This window comes from Podarcis erhardii, assembly GCF_964252035.2.
Source record: "Podarcis erhardii genome assembly, chromosome: 2".
NCBI lineage: Eukaryota > Metazoa > Chordata > Lepidosauria > Squamata > Lacertidae > Podarcis > Podarcis erhardii.
Window position 1 is genome coordinate 78,387,164 of NC_138498.1, and position 26,977 is coordinate 78,414,140.

General features: G+C 41.6%; 1 protein-coding gene across 1 annotated transcript in view; it reads left to right on the forward strand.

Moving 5' to 3' along the window:
• SLC6A11 (solute carrier family 6 member 11) overlaps positions 1 to 26,977 on the forward strand; it is a 104,786-nt gene that overhangs the window by 62,083 nt on the left and 15,726 nt on the right. Inside the window, exons 8-11 of the mRNA XM_081848215.1 lie at positions 17,571 to 17,674; positions 23,534 to 23,658; positions 23,826 to 23,938; positions 25,087 to 25,224. Of these exons, the coding sequence (XP_081704341.1) occupies positions 17,571 to 17,674; positions 23,534 to 23,658; positions 23,826 to 23,938; positions 25,087 to 25,224 (480 nt within the window). The remainder of the gene's footprint in view (positions 1 to 17,570; positions 17,675 to 23,533; positions 23,659 to 23,825; positions 23,939 to 25,086; positions 25,225 to 26,977) is intronic.

Below are 26,977 nucleotides of genomic sequence, written 5' to 3' on the forward strand. Positions count from 1 at the left end.
CAAGGGTGCAGAGGAGGGAGCATAGAACTGGTCCAACTGCGCTGGCCCAATTCAAAGTGCTAGTTTTGACCTATAAAGTCTTAAACAGCTCAGGACCGCAATTCCTCAAGGACCTCATCTTTCCATATGAACCTATCTGGACCCTAAGATCATCTTCTGAGGCCCTCCTTTGTGTGCCTCCTCCTCGAGAGTTCCTGAGGGTGGCAACATGAGAATGGGCCTTCTCTGCAGTGGCTCCCTGTCTGTGGAAAGCTCTCCCTGGCACCTTCATTATACACCTTTAGGCACCAGGCAAAGACATTCCTTTTCAACCACGCCTTTGGTTGATTTGATTTACATCCTATGCCCTTTTAAAATGTGGTGGGGTTTTTGGGGGGGCGGGTATTGGGTTGTTTTTTGATACCATCGACCATGACATCCTTCTGGACCGTCTTGAGGGGCTGGGAGCTGGGGGCACTGTCATACAGTGGTTCCACTCCTTCCTCCTGGGCCGTGTTCAGAAAGTGATGGTGGGGGATGAGTGTTCAGACCCCTGGGCTCTCACTTGTGGGGTGCCCCAGGGTTCTGTCCTCTCCCCCATGCTTTTCAACATTTACATGCAGCCACTGGGAGAGATCATCAGGGGGTTTGGGCTGGGTGTTCATCAGTATGCAGATGATACCCAGCTCTACCTCTCTTTCAAATCAGAACCAGTGAAGGCGGTGAAGGTCCTGTGTGAGTGTCTGGAAGCGGTTGGAGGATGGATGGCGGCTAACAGATTGAGGTTGAATCCTGACAAGACAGAAGTACTGTTTTGGGGGGACAGGAGGCGGGCAGGTGTGGAGGATTCCCTGGTCCTGAATGGGGTAACTGTGCCCCTGAAGGACCAGGTGCGCAGCCTGGGAGTCATTTTGGACTCACAGCTGTCCATGGAGGCACAGGTCAAATCTGTATCCAGGGCAGCTGTTTACCAGCTCCATCTGGTACGTAGGCTAAGACCCTATCTGCCTGCAGACTGTCTCGCCAGAGTGGTACATGCTCTGGTTATCTCCCACTTGGACTACTGCAATGCGCTCTACGTGGGGCTACCTTTGAAGGTGACCCGGAAACTACAACTAATCCAGAATGCGGCAGCTAGACTGGTGACTGGGAGCGGCCGCCGAGACCATATATCACCGGTCTTGAAAGACCTACATTGGCTCCCAGTACGTTTCCGAGCACAATTCAAAGTGTTGGTGCTGACCTTTAAAGCCCTAAATGGCCTCGGTCCAGTATATCTGAAGGAGCGTCTCCTCCCCCATCGTTCTGCCCGGACACTGAGGTCCAGCTCCAAGGGCCTTCTGGCGGTTCCCTCACTGCGAGAGGCCAAGTTACAGGGAACCAGGCAGAGGGCCTTCTCGGTAGTGGCGCCCGCCCTGTGGAATGCCCTCCCATCAGATGTCAAAGCGATAAACAACTACCTGACATTCAGAAGACATCTGAAGGCAGCCCTGTTCAGGGAAGTTTTTAATATGTGACATTTTAGTGTATTTCTCATCTCTGTTGGAAGCCGCCCAGAGTGGCTGGGGAAACCCAGCCAGATGGGCGGGGTACAAATAATAAATTATTATTATTATTATTATTATTATTATTATTATTATTATTATTATGTATTTTGTGGTTTTATATTTTGATTTTATTTTGTGAACCACCCTGAGACCTCCAGGTATAGGGTGGTATATAAATTCAAACAACAACAACAACAATAACAACTGCTTCAAATCTTGAACAAAATCACCAGCTTCCTGTCCATATCACCTCATAATCTCTCCCAAAGTAATGCATCTCTTTTTTATAATTCAGAATGGCCTGCAAATTACCAAATAGGATAATTATGATGAATTAGCACATAAAAATATCAAAAATAAAAGTATCATCATCATAATAAGTGTTACATTTATCCCATACAGTATTTCCATGCATGAGTCCCCGTTAGATCTGTATTGTCTATGTTATGAAAAGCCTTCATTTAGTTAGTTGCTATATTTTATTTATTTGGATCCCACCACAGTGCTGTGGTTTCTGGGCTTGTAATTATTTCTGTAAATAAAATCAATACACTAAGTCTGTATTCTTGTGTCATTAATTCTTACTGAGACACATTGAACTCAATGGGATTTACTAAACACACATAAGCTAAGTCTGCATAGCAGGAATGTATACAGTACTTGTATGCATATGACCTATTCAAATGTCATCAACTGGCTAATCACTACTGTTAAATTATTTGTCCAGGATTTAAAAAGATCCTGTTATGTCACAGATAGACAAATTCTGTATTTGGCCAGATACTATAGCTTCACATTTTAGTCTATAAGATTAAAAAGTGATTAGTGATTTTGTCTGTCCCCCCAATTAAACACCTCATATTTAAGGATTCAGGAACAGGAAGTGTTAGTGTAATAAATAGTTACTGGAATGTTTGTGTCTGGATAGAAGTGAGATAAATGGTAACATCTTCTGACAGGTGAAATAATGTATTGTTTCCTCAGATGTGAAGTCTTAGTTAGTTGGGGGAAAGCAGCCAATGAACGTTTACCTCTTCAGCAGCTCATTCAAATAATTAGAAATAATTTTAGTTTAGAAAGATGCTGAAGTGGTATTAACAAACGAGCATGTGGCTCTTATCACAATGAGAATGAAAGTAACAAGAACAGTGAACAATGCCAAAGCTGAAGAAAGCGCATTGGCATTAATGAGCCAGAGAAAAGGGAAAGGATTAGAGGGAATGCAGGTACCTACTACACAATATGACTGCAGCTTTTTAGTCAATGCTTGAAGGTAGAAGGCAGATAGGAATGAAAAGAAGTAATTACTAAGAGAAATGACTCATGGCTCGCAGAAATGTGTGGTTTACTCATAAAATGTTATCACACGATTAATCTGAAGCTAGGGGACTGAAATGCCAAGTATCTAAAAGATTGAAGTCTATGACTTTTGCCAATGAGGCTTCTTTCTGTTATCTTTTGCACATCCACAGAAGAGCAGAAATGGTTTTTGTTGAAATTCTTCTGCCCCAATAATGAATTAAGCAGTACTAACAGAGGCCCTTGAAAGTGTGCAAGTCATTAGAAGCTATGAGCCCTTAACCCAGTAGTATTAGGTATCTACATCTGGTTCCATGAGTCCAATGGATACCTGTAGATTGGAATGGCCCATTGAAATCCATTAGAGCTATGGCCAAGAGACACAGGCAGACTTGTCCCATGTATAGGCATTAGGCTTGTGGAATTTTGCACAGCCAGTCTTCTGTTTACTTTAGCCTGTCCAAAGTTGACATTGCTGCTTTTGGGTGAATAGCAAGAGAATTTTTACTGTTGGACCACAGGAACTGGCAGCTCGAGACATGCTGAGATGAAAGATGTTCCTTGTGGTCAAAATCCCAATGCTGACTGACAGAACATTAATAGCAAGAAGGCTTGGAGATTGCAATAAAGATAGAATCCCATGAAGATAGTCTTGGGATTCTGTCTCTGTCATACCACTGGAAGGCAAGCTGATGAAGTTTGGGGAAAGTTCTAGGATAAGTGGCAATGAGCCCTCTTTCCTTCTACAAGTTGAAAGCTCTGTAGTTGTTCTAGCATTGGGGTAGCATCCCACAAAGAGATGGGGCAGAGAGGAGTGGCCCAGTTGCTAATGTGATCTGCTTGCACTGTTAGCAGACATGCTTTTGTTTGAGTTGTTAAAAGGTACGTAAAGTGAAGCGAGCTAAATAGAGGGCAAGCATGATTCCCTGCTAGTTTCCTGGTGTGCAAAAACACTGCAAACAGCATGGGAAATAAATGGGAATACAGCTGATTCAACACCCTCCCCTCCAGAGCAGGTCCAGGCCCTCCCTCCCTCATATGTGTGTATGGACAAACAAACAGGATGAATATTTCAAAGGAAAGCCTTGGAAGAGACAACTAGTTGCTGCCATCCTAAGTATGCTGGCATCCAGACTATGGATCCCTTTGCTCCCCCTCCTTTGATTTGATTAAGTTATTGTATTGTACTGGTTCTTTATGATTTGTAAAATGTCTGTAGGTAGGAGGCAAAATACTTTGTGCACCAGCGTGGGCAGCAAGGAATTAACATTGGAGAGGCTTGTGGAATTAACAATGGAGAGGAATGAAACAGAGGTAATATAGCTACTAAAATGCATAGTGCAGTTATAAGAGCTAAAGTAATTAGAATATTAGAATTAGAATATAATTAGAATTAGAATTAGAATATGCAGCTGCTAAGTTAGTGTCATTCAAACATGAATATGTAATGGGTATTCCTAATAGCTCCGGTGGCATCCATCTGTCTTAGGAGACCATGGAGGAGTGCATCTTTGGGGGTGAAGTCAAACTGTTAGAAGGTTGCAGCACCTGCTGTGGTTGTAGAAACTGATACAGGACAGACATGTTTTGTTGCAGCTGGGGCAGATGAAAGCACCCATTTTTGCTGCTACAGATACACCATGGTGTTTCTTCTCTCTGCGCTCCACCAAGTGGTCATTCCTCCTCTGGTCACTGACTGGTCACATGCATGACCTGACTGTCTGTCTCCAGGCATTGCAGTCATTTACAAGGGCAAGGTTGATGTTTTCGGCTTCCATGTCACATTTGCAGACATTTTTGTAACACTGAGTGCATGGAGTGCTGGCAATGTCCTGACCCAAGATGTTGGTCCTCGTCAGGCTGAACTCAGTGCAGCCTTGGGCAAAACAGTTGATGGGTCTCTGAAGAGCTTCCTTGGAGTGCATTGTCAAGGCTGTGTCATCTGCATACAACATCTCTCAGATAAGGACCCACCACGCTTTTGTCTTGGTGTGGAGATGGCCCAGGTTGTACAGACCCCCATCACTCGTTGAATGGATGTACACACCATCTTCAGTTGAGCTGAAGGTATAGGAGAGCAACAGGGACAAGAATATGCCAAAGAGACTTGGGGTGAGAACACAGCCCTGTTTCACATGGCTCTTTATAGGGAAGGCCATCTGAGCATCAGCTGTCATATTAGATGGTGCTGTGCATGTTTTCATGGAAGAACACAATCATCTTGTGAAGCTCAGGTGGGCATCCTATCTTGTTTAGTCCTTTTTGGCTAATGAGATCAAAGGCCTTGTCCATGAAAGCGCTGTATAAGGGGCATCTCTGCTCTCGGCATGTCTCCTGCAGTTGGCACAGTGAGAAAATCATGTCAACTGTTGATCTCTGAGCTCTAAAGCTGCATTGTGTCAATGAGTGACTGCAATTTGTTGAGAACTACATGGCTGAAGGCTTTCCCCACAGTACTCAGCAGGGAGATCCCATGGTAGTTGTTAAAGTCATGGTGGTCATATTTGTTCTTGTAGAGCAGGGGTAGGCAACCTAAGGCCCGGGGGCTGGATGCGGCTCAATCACCTTCTCAATCCAGCCCGCAGACAGTCTGGGAATCAGCGTGTTTTTACATGAGTAGAATGTGTCCTTTTATTTAAAATGCATTTCTGGGTTATTTGTGGGGCATAGGAATTCGTTCATCCCCCTCCCCCCATACAGTCCGGCCCACCACCTGGTCTGAGGGATGGTGGACCGGTCCACGGCTGAAAAAGGTTGCTGACCCCTGTTGTAGAGGGTCACAATGCTGGAGTCATGCATGTCTTGTGGCATGAATCTTTTTTCCCAACATTGCAAGAGGGGGCTGTGGAGTTATGTCATGAGGGAGGAATTGAAGCTGACTTTCAGTGTTTCTGTCCTGCCCTGGGACTTTACCTCATGCCTGAGAGTTGATGGCATACTTCAGCTCATCAAGGGAGAGTCTGGATACTGTCAGTTGCTATGTCAGAGACCATGCTTTCCTGTAAGTACAATTCTAGATAGTGCTTGGCTCATCACTTCATCTGCTTGCTGTGGTCTGTGATGCTCTCTCCTGACAAGGTTTTCAGCGGTGCAGTTTTCCTGACCATTGGTCCAAAGGCTTCTTCATGCCTGTGTACATTTTGCAAGTGTTGCTAGTGTTGTCAGTGAGTTGAATGCTCTGACAGAGCTTTAGGCAGTAATTGCTCCCCTGATGATATAAAAGGGGGAGCAAGTTATTACCGCCCCCCAGCTGAACTGGGAGAAAAGAGTGCTTTGAAAGAGTGAAACATGTCACTTGCTAACCAGTGTAACAAGAAACAATGGTTAGCTGCGAAATGAGCCAACTTCAAGCAATCGGGTAAGAACCTGGCTTGTTTTAACTAGACATTTTATATTCAGTTTCTTCCTCACCAGGGTATCACCCCTGTCCCATTATGTGCCTTCCTTCTCTCCCCATTTCTTCGCTCCTCAACTGTATTGAAACTTCATTTGGTTTTGGTGTAAATTGTTTTCCTCTAATCGTTGCTGCAAAATGGAATCAACAGTTTTCTGTTTTGTTATATTCTTTTAAAAATGAAATGGATTTAGCAAGTAAGTTCTCTTGGAAATATGGTTGGTAAGGAAGAGGCAAAGCTGTTGTGTGGCTGCTTAGCAGCACATTTTGCAGATCATTCCCTTGTTTACAACCGTTGTTGTAGACTTCAGACCTTCATTGTTGATATCCGTATTTTATTATAGTCCCATTAACCATTTACAGTGCAATTAGTATATTTGCAACAATAAACTATGTGAATGATGGTGAAAACGGCTTTTGCTATGTGGGTAAGGTTTTCCTATGCTTTCAGTGTTTCTTTAAAATTTCATCAGGCAGCTAGAAACACACGAAGGTTAGTTGCCTGTCAAAGTAGATCAGTGACTGTAGAGCTAAGCTAGTCTCGGCCTCCTCCCAGAGGAATGGCTCAGTTTGTTTTGGTGAGCTGAAATGAACCCTCTATTTGAAGAAGTGGTGAAAAGAACTGAATCTCAGTAAGTGCCAGCAACTCTTCAAACATTTCGGCTTCGTAGACACCCCCCCTTTCATGTATGCTTTTTCTTCTAATTCCCAGTTAAGCAGAAAGCCTGCCTTTCACCTCAGGCATTCTCTCCAAAGATGAAGTGGTGGGCATTCTTTTCATATCAGGAAAAGAAAAGCACCTTTAAGTTTATTTCAGAGGTGAAGGTTAGACCCATTACGAGCAATGCAGCACTACTCAGGTGCAACACTGGATAAATTGGATGGTGGTTCAGCTGCAGTCCTATTTGGATGAAGATTTCCCTGCTTCAGTGGGCTACACTTTGCTACTACAATGTATTAAAAGTTGTACTACTTCTGAGGATGGTTTAGATTGAAACTACAGCTCTGCCAGTGCTCCTGGCTCAGCCTCTCACCCCACTGAGGGGAAAGAACTACAGCCACATACACCCTTGTGTGCAGTAATGACTTGTTGTGCCCCATGCATCTGGTCTATGATTCTGCAAAGCAAAATTGCTCGTGAGTCTGTGGCCAGTAGTGGTAGTGACAGATTCACTGATGGAAAGCTTGTCTGCATGCAGGGAGGATTGCTTAACCCGTGTGGTAGGCACTGCTCATGAAGAAAGTGACAAGGAATGTAGTAAGGGAATGGGGAAAGAAATGAAAAGTAGTTAAAGCAGTTATATTTTGCAGCATGGAGCTCCCTCTTTCCTTGTGTACCTGTGTGATGTACTCTTCTTTCCATGCATCCCCAGCTGGGGCTGCTGCTGGGTTTTGAATGTGGAGCCCTTGAGGCAAGGTATAAGAACAGAATCATAGAGTTGGATGATACCTCAAACTTGGGTCTCCAGCTGTTTTGGGACTACAGTTCCCATCATCCCTGAACACTGGTCCTGCTAGCTAGAGATGATGGGAGTTGTGGTCCAAATACATCTGGAGACCCAAGTTTGGGAACCCCTGCTCTAGCCCTGCAAACAGCTGGTGCAGGAAATCCACTGCTACAGAAACTCTGATATGTGTCAATCCAGCCTCACCTTTTAAAGGTGAAAGGAGAGTTCACCAGCTTCTGCGGCAGCCTGTTCCTCTAAAGCAGGGCTGGGGAACCATATGTCAGTTTCCAAGCCTCTCTATCCAGCTCTTGGCTACAGTTCTCACCGGCCCTGCTCAGTAGCCCTCGTAAGTGCTTTTACCTGACTGAACTGTGTTAATGCCTTTTGCCTTTGGGCTGCTTGGAAGGTGTATGCATGTGCATGTGCCATGTGTAGGTATGTAAACCTGACTTGTGTGTGGTTGGAATGTAGCCTGCTATGCAAAGGTGAAAGCCATATCCATTTCTCTGCCCAGTTTTGCCTCTGGTTCCACCCTCCACTGGCATGCATCCCCCAGAAGTCTGCATGTGAGGGAACATGACAGTCAGAGGAAACTTGCACAAATTGTTGAAAAGGCAATCTGCCTCTCCTACCTCAAATAAGTACAGTGGTACCTCGGTTTAAGAACAGCCCTGTTTATGAACTATTCAGCATATGAACTCCACAAAACCGGAAGTAGTGTTCCAGTTAGCAAACTTTACCTTGGTCTACGAACAGAAGCCAAACGGTGGAAGGGCATCGGCAGCGGGAGGCCTCATTAGGGAAACCTCGGTTTAAGAACCACTTTGGTTTAAGAACAGACTTCCAAAACGGATTAAGTTCGTAAACTGAGGTACCACTGTAGTTGTGAATCTTGTTGGTTGTAGCACCTCTTGTCAAACTTTTACAGTTTCAAAAGCGGGTTTAAAACACTTCATGTCTCTCTTTACAAATACTCCCAGACATTGGGCTAGATGGACCAGTTGTCTGACTCAGTATAAGGCAGCTTCCTCAGATCAGTACGTTTTTGCGTGGTATGACAGCCTATGTTGTGCCAAGCTCAAACATCCAAAATAAGAATGTTATAAATTTCTGTCTTCCCACTGGGAAGGTTTTGGTTTAGAATGCTTTTTTATAGTCTGGCCAATGAACAGCCTACTTTCTTGTTTCCGTGTGTGACCCATATAGCTATCAGGGGTAGAGATGTGGGAGAAATTTGATTCAGGTCTCATTTAAAGCTGAATCTATCAAATTCACAATTTCCAGAAGGATATGCAATCCCCCATGCTATAAAATTTGCACTTGTCTGAATTTTAGTAGCCCAGTTTGCCAACCATTGTTTTAAAAAAAGCTTTCATTAAGAGAAAGTATTGCTGAAAATGAATATATTGGTGGAAAAGACATAGCATTACATTAGGAGAAATTGCTTGCAAAAACTGCAAATAAAAATGTGCTTATTAGGAGAAGTTTGCACTAAAATGCTGGTGGATTTTCATTAGGATTTTTTAAAACAAACAAACCCAAAACCACAAATTGCTGTGAAATGTGGAGAACTGAATTTAAGATTAGAAAAATGAAGAGAACTGAAATTGACTAGGTCTTTCAATCCCTAGTCAAGTATTCGTGGTTTACGGTAGACATTTTAAAGAAAAAATGTTGATGCATCTTCAAGGTAAGTGGCTAGAACATAGGATCGCAGAAGGGCTACATAAAGAAGTTCCCCCCTTTCTTCACTAGACACAGTCACGCTGGCAACTGACTTCCTACATTGGTTGGCACCACAAAAACATGACACAAGTGTGACTTTTCTTCCAATAAAGTTTTTTTTGCTTCATTTAAAGAGAGATAGGTTCCTACTAATCATGCCTGGACAAATTAGCATTTAAATATGTGTATTTTGAGCTATAGTGCTTGGTGCTGGAGGCAGCAGTGAATAAACAAAAACAAAAAAAACTTCAAGTATTTAGGCCTTTCTATCCCTCAGTTCCCTTTTCTCATAATGAATATGGTGTATTCATTGGCGTCTGTAAGTAACATTAGCAGAAGGTAGGAGAGGGACTGCTTAGCAACCCACAGAAATCCCAAAGAGAGGTGGAAAGGAAGTGATTTTCATGTAATTATTCACTGCTACAAAAGCTGTTGTCAGGTAGACACTAGAAACATAGCTGTTTTATTATTCCCCTAACCTACTTTTAATCTTTTGAGAATCACTTCCATTAAAAGAGGGGGAAAGAAAGGGCTTAATTCAGCCATTTTATGCCTAACCATTTAAGTTCTGTTTTCTCCCCTAATGAAGCCTCTGCTTACAGAAGCTGTGTTGTTGAAAACCCCTGCGTAGTAAAACCTCAGAAACAAAATGAGTCCTGTATCCAAATACTGCACATTTGCTGCTATTTATATACACAATGTAGAGTTCATATTTTGTGTTGCTTTATTTTCGTATTGAATTACAGCATTTAAGGGCGAGACAAACCGAAGGTGTAATAAGATTATATGTACATGTAGTAATGAAAAGCTTGGATTACTGTGGTGGAAGGTTAAACATACTTATATTTGATCATAATGGAGCACTTTCCGCACTTAAGATTCCACAGAAGGCACAATTTAAGTCTTGTTTGCTTGTGAGATAAAATCTTGGGCAGCCCCTGAGTTGTGGAACTCCCTCCCCACAGAGGTCTGTCTGGCAAAGCGTGTTCTCACTAACAGAGAGCACGTGTTGCGGTTGGGGAGCAGGCCACCATCATGATTAGGCAAATTTGGAGAACCCAAGCTGATATGGGGTTAAAGTGGGTTGCTGGGGAATTTTAGATGTTGCTATTTTGGAGGAGGAGTCAGAGTCTATAAATTGAGGAGTCGGACTAGGGGACGTCCTCTTGGCCGTTTTGCATCGGATCACCCGCCCCCCCTCCCTTTTTATAGGGTGGTTCTTGGGTTCTTTGACCTTGCTATGCCTGTCATGGGGTCGTTCGCCTTTGAGCGGGGGCCTGGTAGGAATTTTGCCATTTGGCTGATTGGCTGTTGCCATTTGGTTTTTGCCTACTGCGTAGCAAATCGTCACAACTTGTAAGGTTGGCGGTTAGGCATTGGTTAAATTGGTTCTTGGAGGGGTAAGGTGCCTATCCCTCCAAATGATGCGAATGGGAATTCCGTTAAAGGAATCCAGGGGCTTGCCATTCTTTCGTCCTTGTCCGTGGAGCCGGGCTTGGGCCGTGCAAGCCCCACCGGAACATGAGGGTGAGAGGTGTTGGACTGATTTCCCAGCCTCATTTCTCCCCAACATTTGTTTCCCACGCTGGCTTCCGGTGGAGCCCGGAAGTTTCAGCTCTGTCCTCGGGGGCAAGGACAGATAGTCTAACCAATGCCTAAGCAACCACTCACATTTTCTGTATTTTCAATAAAGTTGTGGCCAAAAAATTATGCCAAAAACCTAAAACAAAAATGAACGTGTGCTGTGTGAATTTTTGGGGGGTGACACTGCGGAACTCAACACGCAATGTCATTGTACAGCTTTCATTGGTGCTGCATGTGCGCCTCTTTACCCTGACCTTTGACCGCTGAGATGTTCATTTTTAGGACCCACTCTATTTTTGTGATTATTTTTTTTAATTGTAAGTTTTTTATCTGTTTAAACAGTATTTTACATTGTAGTCTACACTGGGGCCTTTAAAACAACAACAACAACCACCAGCCCATAAATTATGTAACATCTCAGCAACATGTCTACTTCCTTCCTCCCAAACTTAGAGAAAAGATCAGAAGTACCAAAGAATTTTCAAAAACAGATTTTTGTTTTCAACTTCAGGAAAATTGCTATTTAAAATGTAAATAATGCCAAGACTCATCAACAATAATGCATAATTTATGTCAGTCTTCAACTATAAAATGATTAATCATTCCTTGATGAAAATAAGCATAGTAAACAGCTTTCTGTATCTGGAAGAGTCTATCTTATATAGTAGTAGATCTGAATTTCATTATAAGTGCTCTGGGGGAGGGGGAGGGAAATGCTGTAGTTGGGCTAAAACATCTGTATAGCCACTAATATGCAGGGAACTTTTTCTCAAACATTTCTTGTGTGTGACTGATAGCTGAATACTGCAGAGGAAGTGTGCTTCAGAGCACGCACTACTTAGTATAAATAGTATAATCAATCTATAAAGTAATTAATTATACATTTAAAATATAGAGGTTGTTCTCTGTTGTATTGAAACTCAAAATTTTAATAGCTTCAGCAAATTTCTGAATCACACATTTAACTGTAAGAAGTTGTTATCAGTCACCAGAAATCATGGTATTCAATTTAACGCAATGCATGTTATACTTAAACTCATAGGGAGGAATTCAATGTAGCACTGGGTGGGGAATGCACATGAGGAACTTGGTGCTCATGCAGTAGGACTTTGCCTCACTCTCCTTTTCCTGCACCCCTCTGACCTGTTCTGAGGGTTTGCCCAGCTCCCCAGATCAGATTTAGGGGGAAAGTCCCATTGTACAAGTAGAGCTTGTTCCACAACTGCAACAATGTCCTTGAATCTCACCTTCCAGTTTTAGCAAAGTCATGTTCATCATACCCTCTTCTGAAATATTTGCTGACTTTTGACTGAAACAAAAGTCAAAGAGAGCAGGTTCTCTGTGTCCCTACTTTTCTATTGTAAAACTGGGGGGGGGGTGGAACCTTTTGATCAGTTATGCCAGAATTGTGTTGCGTGTTGAGGTCCCCAAGCCACCCCAAATAAATCACAATTCACACAGATTTTTTGTTTAAGGTTTTTGGCATAATTTTGGCCACAACTTTATTAAAATACATAAATGTGAGTGGTTGCTTAGGCATTGGTTCCGACTATCTGTCCCCGTCCAGGGACAGAACTGACTTCGGATTCCAGCGAAAGCCAGTAAGGGAAAACAATATAGGGGAGAAAATGGAGCCGGGCACCAGACCCCCCACCTCTCCCCGCATGCTCCCAAGCCCCACGTCAAGGATTTGGACGGATGCATGGCGAGCCCCTGGATTCCTTTAACAGAATTCCCTTACAGCAGCAGCATTGGTGGGGCAGGCACTGCCAACCACATCCCCTCCACCAACCAAAAATTAACCAATGCCTAAACACAACCTTACAAGTTGTGACGATTTGCTACACAGTAGGGCAAAAACCGAATGGCACCAGCCAATCAACCAAATGGACAAAATTCCTACCAGGCCCCTGCCCCAAAAGCAGACAACCCCATGACAGGCATAGCAAGGTCAGATGCAAGAGCCCTAAATTAGGGAGGGTGGGCAAGTGATCTGGTACACACTGCAAAAGAGAACGCTCAATGCTGCATGCCCTGCACATAAAACCTTTGGTCCATCCCACAAATTGGCAACATCAAAATTAGCCCAGTAACCCAAACAGCCCAATCACTGCCAATGACCATCTAAATGATCCCACCCAGCAACTGAGGGGGTGGCCTGTCAGACCCCACCGTAACACATGCTCTCCATGAAGTATCTCATAAGTTGAGGGACGCAGGTGGTGCTCTGGTCTAAACCACAGAGCCTTGGGCTTGCTGATCAGAAGGTCGGTGGTTCGAATCCCCACGACGGGGTGAGCTCCCATTGCTCGGTCCCTGCTCCTGCCAACCTAGCAGTTCGAAAGCACGTCAAAGTGCAAGTAGATAAATAGGTACCGCTCAGGCGGGAAGGTAAACGACATTTCCGTGCACTGCTCTGGTTCGCCAGAAGCGGCTTAGTCATGCTGGCCACATGAGCTGTATGCCAGCTTCCTTGGCTAGTAAAGCAAGATGAGCTCCGTAACCCCAAAGTCTTTATCTCATAAATTGGATAGAGTCATCTCTATTCAACCTCTATTCTATAGGAATAAATCATATATAATAACACAAGAGGGACTCACCAGCAGACTCCAAATCTCCAATGAGAACGTTGACTGTTTTTTGGGAGGAGGGTTGGGAAATCCAGTGGGAGATGGAGTATCCTGAAGATACTTCACACTGCAAAATTTTGTCACAGAATTCTTTGTTGTGATTCATAATACCTAGAGTTCTTATTTAGGCATGGTGGGTGAGAGAGAGAAAAGTAAACAGGAAATCACTAGGAAATCTTTGGAAATGGCAAATTATTCACAGTTCCGGTTGTTGTAAACTATTAATTTCTGATTAGTTTAGCTTAATAGTACATGTGAATTGTACTATTAAGTTGCCATATAGGGTTGCCATATGCCCTCTTTTTCCAGGACACGTCCTCTTTTTCATGGGTATGTAAATTGAGAGTTGTCATAGTGATCCATAGTTAAAAGTGGAAGTCAGCAAGTGTCCTCTTTTTTTGCCCTTCAAAATATGGCAACCATACCAAATGAACATCGCTTCATCACATAACAATCCTTCCTTTATTATATTGACCCCTTGTAGATTCTTATACTCACTGTGGAATGTATTTGTGAGCATTGCTTTCTGATCTTTGCAATCAACATAATCAAAAGTACATTCCAATAACACGCTTGATAAATTTGTTAGATCTGCTAGATTTCCTTGTTTCTAGTATTTTACAACCATGATATATAAAGCAGTTGGCAATGATGGCATGTTTCAAAGATATCACTTCATCTCTTCAAGTCACTTCATTACATTCAATAGATCCATTGTAGTTCCAACTTTGTAATTTGCAGCTTTGTTGTGATCACTTTTTTATAAAAAAAAAGTTTTGAATGACTTATTTTTACCACCCCCTTTCTCTGGAGCTTCAAAATATTATATACAATAGTTTTTACTCTTTCCAAACCTACGTTAAAATGGTAAAATCTACAGGGTTGGTGTGAACTGACTTCCTCATCCCATCCTCTTCATAGAAGCCTCCAAAACCCCACCGTGAGGATTCAGGAACCCTGCTAAATTGGGAGGGAAGCTGAGGTATGGTGGGCTGTTTAGAAGGGGGAAATTCTTTAAAACCGAGTGGAGGCTTCCTCCCCAAACTGAACTCCTGCCTGGAGAATTAGTTTATGCAGAGTTTTCAGAGATTCCTCCCTTCTCCCCCTGCGGCCATGGAGTATCACCTTAAGGGAGCCTAGGCGGTGGTTTTTGTCCATAACGGGTCATAACAGCCCCATTGGGTGATCCTGGGGGATCATGAATTGACATCTGTAATTAACAAAGTTATGGCCTTTTCAATCCCAACACACCTGTCCTGTGTCATTTGTTGATGTCACTATGGCACCACCGCTCCTTGCTCTACTCAGCTCACAAAGCCCTTTGCTGGGTGTGGTGGTTGGTGCCACAATGACACCATGGCAGGGCTGATCTCCCTTCCTCAGTCTTTGGCACAGTGGGAGGTGATGCTCCTGGTTCCTCTCACTACACTGGTGGCTAGGTACTTACTTGTAAGGCCAGTTGCAGGTGAGCTGGGAGTATGCCTGGGGAGCGGACCTGATGGAGAAATTATTCTCTGTGGTCAACTTCCTCATTTTCTTCCATGGAAGGTACATATGTCCCTTCTCAGTTCTGAGGTTGGTACCCTCTCTGAAAAGAATTAGACAAAAATGGCTTCAAAATGATTTATTCAATTTTATTGTTCTTTCAGCATCCAAAAGTGTGGTCTCTGGACTGATAGCAAAGGTTTATGGAATCAAGTTGATCTAGTAGATACCATCCTCTTTATAGACTATGCAGACATTATTTTTATTATTTTTATTATTTTTATTATTTTTATTATTATTATTAGTAGTAGTAGTAGTATACCGCCCTTCATCCATAGATCTCAGGGCAGTTCACAGCATAAAATACAAGATTTTTTTATTTTAAAAAAAGCATAATAAGCATACAACGTAATAAAAACAAGAACAAAACAAAACAATTATCTTCCTCTCCTGTCCCTCTAGCTATTTGGCAAATATGACATCACAGCAATTCTGATATATCAATTTGCTCCACTGATACCAGTGTTAATTCCAGAGGTAGCTTCAGTATGGCATTGATAAGATCTATTGTTTGAAAATGCATTGTAAAAAAAATATATTGCTGCAGTATTCCACCTAATTAAAGAATTGTGAGATGTTATTTCCAAGAGTTTGAGACCACTTTAGCCCACAAATGATCTTTAAAAATCCATTTTGGTTTGCCATGCAATGTAGAGAACTGCTGTTGAAGAAATGAGATCTCCAGACTTCTTAGTTAAAATGTGTTTCATATCCATTTTTCTCACTATGAAGTAGAACATTTTACAGATGTATTCACTATATTTTACTCATCATGACAGCAGTGAAACCATTTTAAATTAAATGTGATCGTACTAGTGCTTCAAAACAGAAACACTTCCAGCTTTCAATAACTTGAGAAATCAGAGCCTCTTAGAAGTTACATGTAAAATACATTTTATCTTTTTTATGATTTGGAATTCCATGAGACAACTGGTAATTCAATCCAATTTCCATCTTGCATTAAGCATTTTGTCCTGAAATTTTAACGGTTAAATGATCTACAAACAGAATAAATAGATAGGAGTATTATCTATGGTTGGATTTTTTGTTTTCTCTCTGGGTAGCTAACCTGTATGCAATGTTGCAAAATGCTTTTGAAATTCTCTGTAGTTCCAAATGCAGTTTCCTGTGATCGACAAAAGAAGCAGAAATGGTTTTACAGTTCATTGATGCTGACCATAACTTTTACATTCACTATACTCATCAAAGAATAAGTTACAGTTCAGTCACCTCTGGAATGCTGTGTCAGAGTTGGCTTTTGGGTAGCACAACCGGTTGAGCCTAGGGGGCACCACTGGGTTTCACAACTATGATGTAATGAACTGCGCAGAACAGAAGGCAAGAGACAAGGGCCACCAAATTTTGGCCTTGCACAGGGCACCACTGAAATTTGAAAGACCAAAGTCCTCCCCTATCTGTATGCAGTTGGGGTTGCTTCATCTAAAAAAAGAATACAGTGGCACTGTACTTGAACTTAATCTGCACTTGAACTTAACCTGTTCCAGGAGTCCGTTCAATTCCTGGAACCATTCGAAAACCAAGGTGCGGCTTCTGATTGGCTGCAGGAGCTTCCTGCACTCAACCAGAAGCCATGGAAGCCGCATTGGACGTTCAGCTTCCAAAAAACGTTTGCAAACTGGAACACTCACTTCCGGGTTTGCAGCGTTTGGGAACCGATTTGTTTGGGAGCCAAGCCATTCAAGTACCAAGGTACCACTGTATAGTTAAACTTGAAATGATAAAGGAGAATGGGCTGGAGTTGCCATGGGAAAATGGTGATGGGAAGTGCATGGCATGGAGACAGTGGGTAGAGTATATCTATGTGACTCATAAAATCATAAGAGTTGGAAGGAATGCAGGAATATACAGCTGACCCTTATGGGCATCGAACCTGCAACCCTGGACTCACACTACTAGAATTCAGGGTTAACCGATGAAGTGGCTTGGCAGTAGATTCAGGAGAGGTAAAAGAAGTTTATAAAATTTACTGCCAGAAGATGTAGCAATAGCCTCTGGCTTAGATTACTTTAAATTGAGATGTAAACAAATTCACAGGGGATAGGCCTATCAACTGTGAGCCACTGCTGTTTGAACCCGCTGGATATGGTATGGTTCTGATACTGTATGGGTGACAAACAGCAGAATGAATGAGAAGAAACAGACTGATGATAACCATTATATAGCCATGAAGGAAGTTCCTCATTCAAGTCTATTACACTGGTCTGAAAAATATGTAATCTTTGCAATTTCAAGTGAATTGCAAAACACACACACACAAAAAAAACACTGGATAGCACTAGAGACTCTAATTTCAAGGCTTCTTCTAATAATTTATGATCTGCTTACCTTACAGTAACGAGGTTTTTTTGGTTTGTTTTTTTTACTTTTTTATAATTATTGCTATATTTTGTGTTTGCAGGTCTGGGTGGATGCTGGAACACAAATATTTTTCTCTTATGCCATCTGCCTGGGGTGTTTGACAGCCTTAGGGAGCTACAACAACTACAATAACAACTGCTACAGGTAATACACGATTAGTAAAGGTACCCCTGCCTGTACGGGCCAGTCTTGACAGACTCTAGGGTTGTGCGCTCATCTCACTCTAGAGGCCGGGAGCCAGCGCTGTCTGCAGACACTTCTGGGTCACGTGGCCAGCGTGACAAGCTGCATCTGGCGAGCCAGCACAGCACACGGAACACCGTTTACCTTCCTGCTAGTAAGCGGTCCCTATTTATCTACTTGCACCCGGGGGTGCTTTCAAACTGCTAGGTTGGCAGGCGCTGGGACTGAGCGACGGGAGCGCACCCCGCCGCGGGGATTCGAACCGCCGACCTTTCGATCGGCAAGTCCTAGGCGCTGAGGCTTTTACCCACAGCGCCACCCGCGTCCCTTACTACACGATTACAGTTATGTTTATTTTTTCTGTTGAGTGGTCTAGTCTGGCAAATACCTGTTTGAGGTACCCAACTAAATAATTGTGTATGTGGAACAACTTCTGTGATTGCAATGGAATTTCCCCTCTCCCCACATGCCCCCTACTCTGCCGCTAAATCTTTGCTGGAGGGTTGCAGGAACTCCCAAAGCATATTTAGGGGGTGTGCAAGGGAAGGAGAGGAAGGAGAAGTTCATTTCCGCATTCAAAAGTTACTTTATGTGTGCAGTGGAATAGTTGCATAGAGCTGAATATATACTAGTTAGATACACAGAACATGCTTGAGTACTGTGTTTCACACAACAACATTTTAAGGGTTCTGAGCATTACTTGATCAGTTTGCTTTTGAACTGATTTCTTTTGAAAACGGTAATTTGGGAGGAAAAATTAATGTTCCATTATTAAAGTTATAAAGATAAATATAGAATAGATAATACATTAACTGTATTTTAGGCACATGAATGATGCATGCATTATACAAAAATTAACTAGCACAAGTGCAATCATTTGTGAACATTTTTTCATGTACTTAGATTTCAGTCATATCCACTTACCTGGGAGGAAGCCTCACTGAACAGGGTGGGACTTAATTTTTGAGTAGAAATGGAAGATTGTGCTGTTCAGAAAATATATGGCTACATGGAGCAGGAATTCTAACAGCCCAACCCCTCTTTTATGACAAAGATTAATCTAGAATCCCACATGGTGGTACATTAGCATTGGTGCCATACTAGTATAAAATTGTGAATTTGGTCAGTATTCACTGCAGGTGTGGTATCATCTCTCAGTACATTAAATTACATGGAATGACTAGTGGTTCTGGTAACATATTTTGGGGATGAAAAATTTACATAGTATATACCCTTGGAGAATGCTTATTTTCTGTGTGTTTGTAAAATGGCAGGTAATGGATAGAACAAGAGTAGTGTCCATTTCATAAATACTTTTTAAAAGCTATAACACAGCAGCCATAAGATCTAGGTACTGCCATGTGACAATAACCTTGTAGTCCATAAAGAAATTTGAAAGTGGTGTATTGGCTCCCTCTAGTGTAAACGTTAATGCTTATCCCCTTTAACTGTATAGCCAGCACACGATACATGCCCTTAATTCACCTCTTAGTTTCACCTTTTATAATTCTAAATAATCACCTGCTTGTTCTTTCTTAAGACTACTATGGTATATTATTAAGTGATTGATCACTCATTTGATTCTGGGACCAGTTTGTCTGTTTACTTATAACAGCTTTTCTTCATAAAAACTACATTATTTAGGTAAACATTACAATTTTAATTTTTGTTAATAAGATTGTGTGTGTGTGTATGTGTGTGTGCATACAGACTTTTTTTTAAAAAAAAGATTTGTATCACATGGGGGAATTTTATTTCTATCCTGGGATAGCTCAGTTGTCAAGACCATGAGACTCTTAATCTCCGCTGAGATATTCCGTCAGATGGAGAATCAATTATGATATTTTGAGAACATTAAAAACCAAATATAGTTTTTCATGAATTTTAATTGGATTCATAATGAAGCTGATACTATTTTACCTTCAAATTTTACCTTTTTAAAATCCCAATTCCTAGTCACTAACAAAATTTGCATAAAACATACTAAGGTTTCTGGGAGGGATGTTTTTGTGAAAATCGGATGCTGCTAAGCTGCTATAAGAAGTTTGACATATACTGTAAAAATAAAGTCAGTGTCAATTTTTTTCATAGGCTGCAAAGTCCCACTATCCTGTTCACTCACCATGTTTATTGAACTACAAATTCAGCTGGTCTGTTGGTCTATTTATTATGCAAAATAGGAAGGGAGGAATATCCAGTTGAAACAGACGCCATACAATTATTGTAAATGATACATATATCTGAAGCACAGTCTAGCATTTCCGCCTAATCAGTGCTATTTATTATAATGATTTTTAATGTAGCCAGTCTGTAAAAATGTAAGATTCTTAAAATGAACCTCTTTACACATTAAAATGACTGAATCCATCAGTTCAGTCATTAAGAAATGATGCCTAAAGCCAGGACTTATTTTAGTAAATTACAAGATAAACCAATATCATGTAGTAGATCCAGCTATTCAGTCATGTGTGACATTTGTAAGTCATGCCAACTCATAATATTCATCAATATTGAAGCCTTATCATGAGAGTAGAGAATGTTTCTTATCTGAGCCTTGGGCAAAGTTAACACATTTCTTAACAAATTCCAGAGAGGTAGCTTTGTTAAGCTGTAGCAAGAACAACAATGTCTTGTGGCATCTTAAAGGCTAATAAACAAACCTGTTACTTTTAAGGTGCCACAAGTCTGTTTTGTTTACATTTCCCCTCTTTTACTGACTACTGTGAAATTACAAATTGTATTGTAAACATTTACTCACACTTTTCAAACAGCATCCATCAAGAAGTGAAGGAATCATATGCAGGATCTGGTAAAACAGATGGTATATCAGCAGGGCCGGCTCACCCATGAGGCAAGGTGAGGCAGTTGCCTCAGGCAGCAGAGACTTCCAGGTTGGCGCCTCCGGCAATGGCTGAGCTCCTCCGATCGGGAGGTACTTACTCAGTGAAAAACAGGGTGTGACCGCCACGGCGAAGGCGGAGACCCATTGAAATCACAAGCGGGAGAAGCTTGTGAACCTGGGATTCAGCTGGCACCTTTTGCGCCTCCCCTACTCACGGGGAAACCCTGTTTTGGGGATCTGGAGCGACGTGGGGTGAGTGGCGCGGTGCTTTGAATCGACTGCTTCTTTCATGGAGTGAAGCCGCATTGCTGTTGCTGGAGAGCGCTGACTTTTTCCTGTGGACAATTGGATTTTAAACAACTACCTGTGAGTAGAACGGAAAATTGGATCTTTAAGTACCTTAATTTGGCGCAGAAGCGGGAAGGTCATAAACAGGAAGTCCGCCTTCCGCTTTTGTAAATAGACTGAAGCAAAGACGTTACAAGCTAAAGTCTTTGAAAGCTTTTGACAAAGGATTAAATCTCCATCGGTTAAAAATACAAAACCCCCCTTGGAAGCAGGTGAAGAGGGGGGAAATTTTGAACTTAGTAAGCCTGCAGGAGTGAGGGGAAAATCAAATTACCACAGCTCTGAACCTGGGAATGGGCTGCCAGATGACGCTTGGGGAAAGTTTATTGACAGAACGGATTTGACAGCTAGCTAAAATAAGAGTAAGATACTGTTTCCATTGTCCTCTTCTGCATTGAAAATGGAGGAAAAAGTAACTGAAAATCGAAACTATGTTTATTGCTTGAGTTGTGCTTGAAAGAACTGATACAAGTGGAGACTGTTTCCCTCTAGAGGGAGCCTTTGAAATTGTTATAGGAGTGTAACTGGGAGGTCTCCAGCTGCAAGATAAGGATTCTGAGAACCAGAGATTGACCTTGGACCATTCAAAATGTTGATAGGAGAAGTTATTGTGACTGCATTATGTAAGATAAACTATTTGCTGGAAGAGCTTCATAAAAAGACGGATGACATGACTTTAAAAATTGATAATTTGGAACAGAAAGTGACTAATTTGAGACAAAAAGTGAGCACCAACACAGAAATAATTCAGGACCTGGCACAGGAACCTACTTTGGCAGAACAAATGGTGGAGGAAAAGGAGAAAGTCATTGTTTTTGAACCTAAAATAACACAAGCGGGATCCTTAGTTCTACAGAAGCAAATTGAGGACTATAAATTGAGGCCTTTTATGATTGAATCTAGAAAAAGCCAGATTTTGAGGATTGGATCCCGGCTTGGACTGAAGAAGGAAAGTTGGAAAGATCCCTCTATCCAGGGATTAATTGACTTTTGGGACATGGACTTGGATTTGGAGGAGATTGAAGTTTTGGGGGCCTTTGGATTTGGAGGAATCTTGAAATACGTCCTGAAACACTGTATAGACCCTAGCTTCAACTATGGAAATTTGGCTGAACTGTCCAGAAGGAATAAAAGTAATGTTAGGATGGAGTTCTCTCAAGATTTGCTCTCTAGCATTAAAGAATATGAAGAAGATCTGCAGAAGGGACCTGGAAAAGAGTTAAGAGCCTCGGACATAAGATCTCCAGGTTGATGGACTATATGGAATTGACGGAAAGGACTGGCAGAATCCGAAACCAGGGAGAGGAGTTGATGGAAGAAGATTGGAAAATCTAAAGTTTATATATAGAAATATCACAAAATTAATGAGTGATAGAAAAATGGTGGATTGATATTTTATGGATTTAGCAGAAATGTTATAAGGAGTTAAGCATATATAAGTATTTTAGTTTTAATGTTAAATTAAGGTTAAAAAAATATGTTATTTATAATATGATAGAGAATAGAGAAAGATGGAAAGGATCTGCTGAAATAACTAGTAGAAGTGGAATACAAAAAGGGAGATGAGAGGAGGTCGAGGAAACAAGGGAATGAAAGAAAGAGTATCGAAAAGGGGGGATGTATTTTTTTAAAATAGTTTTTGTTTTGTTTTATTTAGGGTTAGGGTTAGGGAGTGGGTTTGGTTTAGTTTAGTTTAATGGGTTTAGTTTAATGGGTTTAGGTTGTGTTTTGTATTGTTTATATATTGTATTGTATTGTCCTTTTTTTCTCTTTTGTTTTTTCTCTTCTGTCTTTTTTCCTTTTAAAAGTAATAAATATTATTTTAAAAAAAAATTGCCTCAGGCAGCAGGTTCCAAAGGAGCAGCAGATCCCGATGTAGATCTTTCTTCCTCCCTTGTTCCTGATGTAGATCTTCCCTCACATCTTCTTCCCTGGCAGGGAGGGGAATGCCATTTTGTGGTTTGCCTCAGGTGCCAAAATGTCTTGGGCCTGTTCTGTTTATCAGTATAAAAAAAAATTGCTTACCTGAAGTGTGTCACTGGAAACAAAGCTGACTATAAACCTGCTTCAGGCAGCAGCCCTGCACATAAATATTGATTGTAAATACTAAAATGTACCACTGTTGCATTTATAGTATATTATCTCTGAAGGGTTTGTGTCACTTCTTCTAAGGTTAAGAGTTTTCTCTGTTGACCTTGAAGCATATCTGCATCACTATGAACTCAGCTGTGTTGAGGCCCATGAAGCTAATAATTGCAGATCCACAAAGGAGTGATTTGGAAGTTGTCTTACTAGATACTGAGTGGAGAATTGGAAGCAGTGAGGAAGCCCTGCCTATTGGCAAAGTCCACCAATCGCAACTTGATGGCCAAATAAAGAGACAGGCAGAGGTTGGGTTGAACTAGGGCCACTTTATTTAAGATTAAACCATAATAAAACCTGTGCAGAGGGGAAGGAACACTATTGTTGCTCTACAGTAACCAAAACACTAGTTTCATTGTCTGATTTTTCTAATAACTGTGGTGTCTTGATCTACATACGTACCAAATTTCAAAGCTGTTGTAGCCGCCCAAAAACATGTGAAGCAAAGCCACACACTGAGAACAAGCGAATTGCTCTTTCTTCCACAGAGACTGCATTATGCTCTGTTGCTTGAACAGTGGAACAAGCTTTGTGGCTGGTTTTGCCATCTTTTCTGTCCTTGGCTTTATGGCGTATGAGCAGGGAGTGCCCATAGCAGAAGTTGCAGAATCAGGTAAGTACTAAAAGTATACATTTATTATTATTTTAAAGTGTATTTTATATACTAGTGATATTGTGTACTTTAATCCTTATGTATTATTTGTTAAATTTATATCTCACCCCACTGTGCAAGACCACCATATAAACAATTCCTATTTAATTTCTTTCTTTCTTTTCCAGGACCTGGGCTTGCTTTCATCGCTTACCCAAAAGCTGTAACAATGATGCCTCTTTCTCCGTTATGGGCAACTTTGTTTTTCATGATGCTGATATTCCTTGGTTTAGATAGTCAGGTATGGATCAAAGATGACATTTTAGAACATCCTTTCCAGGTGCAACTTAAGCTGAGATCTGAATTTAAATCAAGCTGTAACTTTAAATTTAAAACTAATTTAAATTGCCAGCTCAATATTGCTGAATTCTTGCTTCACTGTACTTCATTTTATTTTATTTTAATGTGTCGCCCACAGGTGAGTGAGAAGCAAGGTTATAAGATAGGAATGAAAAGTTATGAGCCCCAACCTTATACTGGACATGAGTATTGCAGAGCCCTTCTTTAAAAGCTAAAGTGTTAGGGACTGCATCTAGCTCTTATCCAAACAGCCAGTTGGTTGGAATGCAGCTGTTTTGGGGAATCACATACACACAGCCCTGCTGCATAAGGTTGGAAATCATAAAGTACAGAATATACAGTCTTATACAGTCTTACACACTCACTTTAGAGCCATTCATATGGATGGGTTCTAGCAAGACTGGGGCGATGAACTAAAGAGCAGAAAATACGTTTAAGACTAGAGCAGGCTAGCAGCATGGTTCAGGAAGTATTGGATTAGACGTGAGAAATATCAACTGAAATCATAGAATTGTAGAGTTGGAAGGTTCCACAAGGGATCGTCTAGTCCAACCCCCTGCAATGCAGGAATCTTTCGTCCAACATGGGGCTCGAACCCATGACCCTCAGAGTAAGAGTTTCATGCTCTACCAACTGAGCTATCCCAGCTATCTGATAGCTCCTGAGCACCGATAGACTCATAGTACTGCAGAGTTTGAAGGTACCCCAAGGGTCATCTAGTTCAGCCCACTAACGAACTAACGAATTAAACCAACCAACCAACCAACCAACCAACCAACCTCAGGTTACTCATGTCACAGGGTTGTCATTTAATGCAGTGCCTAGTGCCCGATGCAGTACTTTTCCTGTGGTCAGCATAGAGGAAATGCCATCGTGCAAGAAAGGCATGCAGAGAGCTCTTATCGGGTGGGAGCAAGTATGGCAAGTTAGGTGCTATCTTTAGTGGTGATACTTAAAGCTCTATATAGGAACAGGCTATAAATAATGCAAAACAAAATTCAAGCATATAGTACAGTGACATGTGCTGAGGAACTGGTACTGTAGATCATTTACTCTATATGTCATTTTTTCTGCATTTGTTTTTTCCAGTTTGTGTGCGTTGAAAGTCTTGTGACAGCCGTGGTAGATATGTACCCAAAGGTTTTCCGGAGGGGATACAGACGAGAGCTGTTGATTCTCGCTCTTTCGATTGTATCATTCTTCCTTGGTCTAATCATGTTAACGGAGGTAAGATATATTTATTTGTATTTGGAATGGTGGGGAAGAAAATTGTTTCCATTCTTTTTTTAACTTAGGCTATGTTTGCACTAGTGGCTTGAAACTCTAAGTGATACCTTTCCCCATGCTGAGTGAAACTTTGATCTGCGCACATGTCATCATGTGCACACACGCAAAAGCCACCTGAATTAGAGCACAGTGGAGCCATGGCTTCCCTTTTCCAATCAGATGGAAGTTGGTTCCAAGCAAAACACATCAAAGAGCTACGGGACACAGGTGGGTTGTGGCTAACATCATGTGAGCCCAGTTCTGAAAATTAGCAGTGTGAAGTGCGCTGGAACTGCAGTAAATAGCAATGTGAGCACAGCCTTATAAATTCTAAGCAAAACTATTTGACGACTGATAGACACCTGGAGCAACAAAATATTGATCAAATGTTGTTCTGTGACAAAATACAACATACTTGGAAAGATTAAAAAAATCCTCAAAGGAACTGCAGAGTCGCACCTGGGGGACAAACATTATTGTATTATAGCGATGGGAGCCTTTTATTTCACACATCACCCTCACTATCTGATATATGGCAATTGAACGTGGTCATCTGTTGCTTTTGGCTCTAAGGTATATTGTTAGTCTAGTTTGAAATAAAGAGCTGAGTGGCTTGGTGCTCTTGCAGCAATGCAGGACTCTTCATATATAGGCTGGCAGCCTCACAGGAATTCCTAGAATGTCCGCATGGTCACATGATGCCCTGTGGTCACTTGGAAACTGTAGGAAGTGCTGTGAGGAGAGATGCAGTGTTTGTAAAGAGCTCTGCTCCACTGCAAGTGTGCACAGTGTGTTTTAAACATGTCACAGACACCTCTTTATAGTGTATAAGGTAAGAATAGCACACATTGCCTTTCTCGCTGATAATAGTCTCTGAAATTCTCACACTCCCTGGCCTCTTCCTAAACGTCTGCTTCACCCCACACCATCTCTTTAATTTGCTGAAAATTAAAATAGTTTGTGGAATTCACCTAATGAACCCCATCTGTGGAAGCCTTGTGCAAGGGCTACTGCTCCCCCCTCCCCCAGCAAACTCCCTGAAATTGGCTCTGGGAGTGTTGGGAGAACCCCCAAAACAACACACAGAGGGAGGGGGATCATTCCATTGGGAAGCGGATATGCTTGCATACACAGAAAGCTTGCTATAGCGTGACTTTGAATTCAACCCTGCAAAATGGTCAGCGCACTACTATTTATTGTTCCAATCTGGCTGAACTCTTTCTTTCTTTCTTTTTAATTATTGTGCTGTTTTATAGATCTGCTCCTTTTAGGTTTTTTATTTGTGATTTTAAATGGCATCATATTTTATTGTATTTTTACAATACAGTGACCGTTGCATTGAAGGGTAGAATATATTTTATAATAATGGATGAATAAACAGGGTTTGGAGAAGCTAAGGCATGTACTAAAGATGGAAATGCTTAGAGTAGGGAGTTGAGGGCAGACATTTTCTCTACAAGTTTGCAGGCTCTAGCATCAGTAGAGGTCCTTCCCTGCCTAACTAGTAAGATGTAAATAAACAAATGTATACATTTAAGATTCATTACATGCATTGACATTACCTGAGGCTGTTAGAAGAAAACAGATCATTAATCACCATCTTGCAAGGGTTTTCTGTACATATGACCAAGTAATTGTGCTATAGATATCTATTATCTACTCTTAATGACTAGTTTCCTACATGACATCCTGAATTTGTACTTCAGGATGTTAA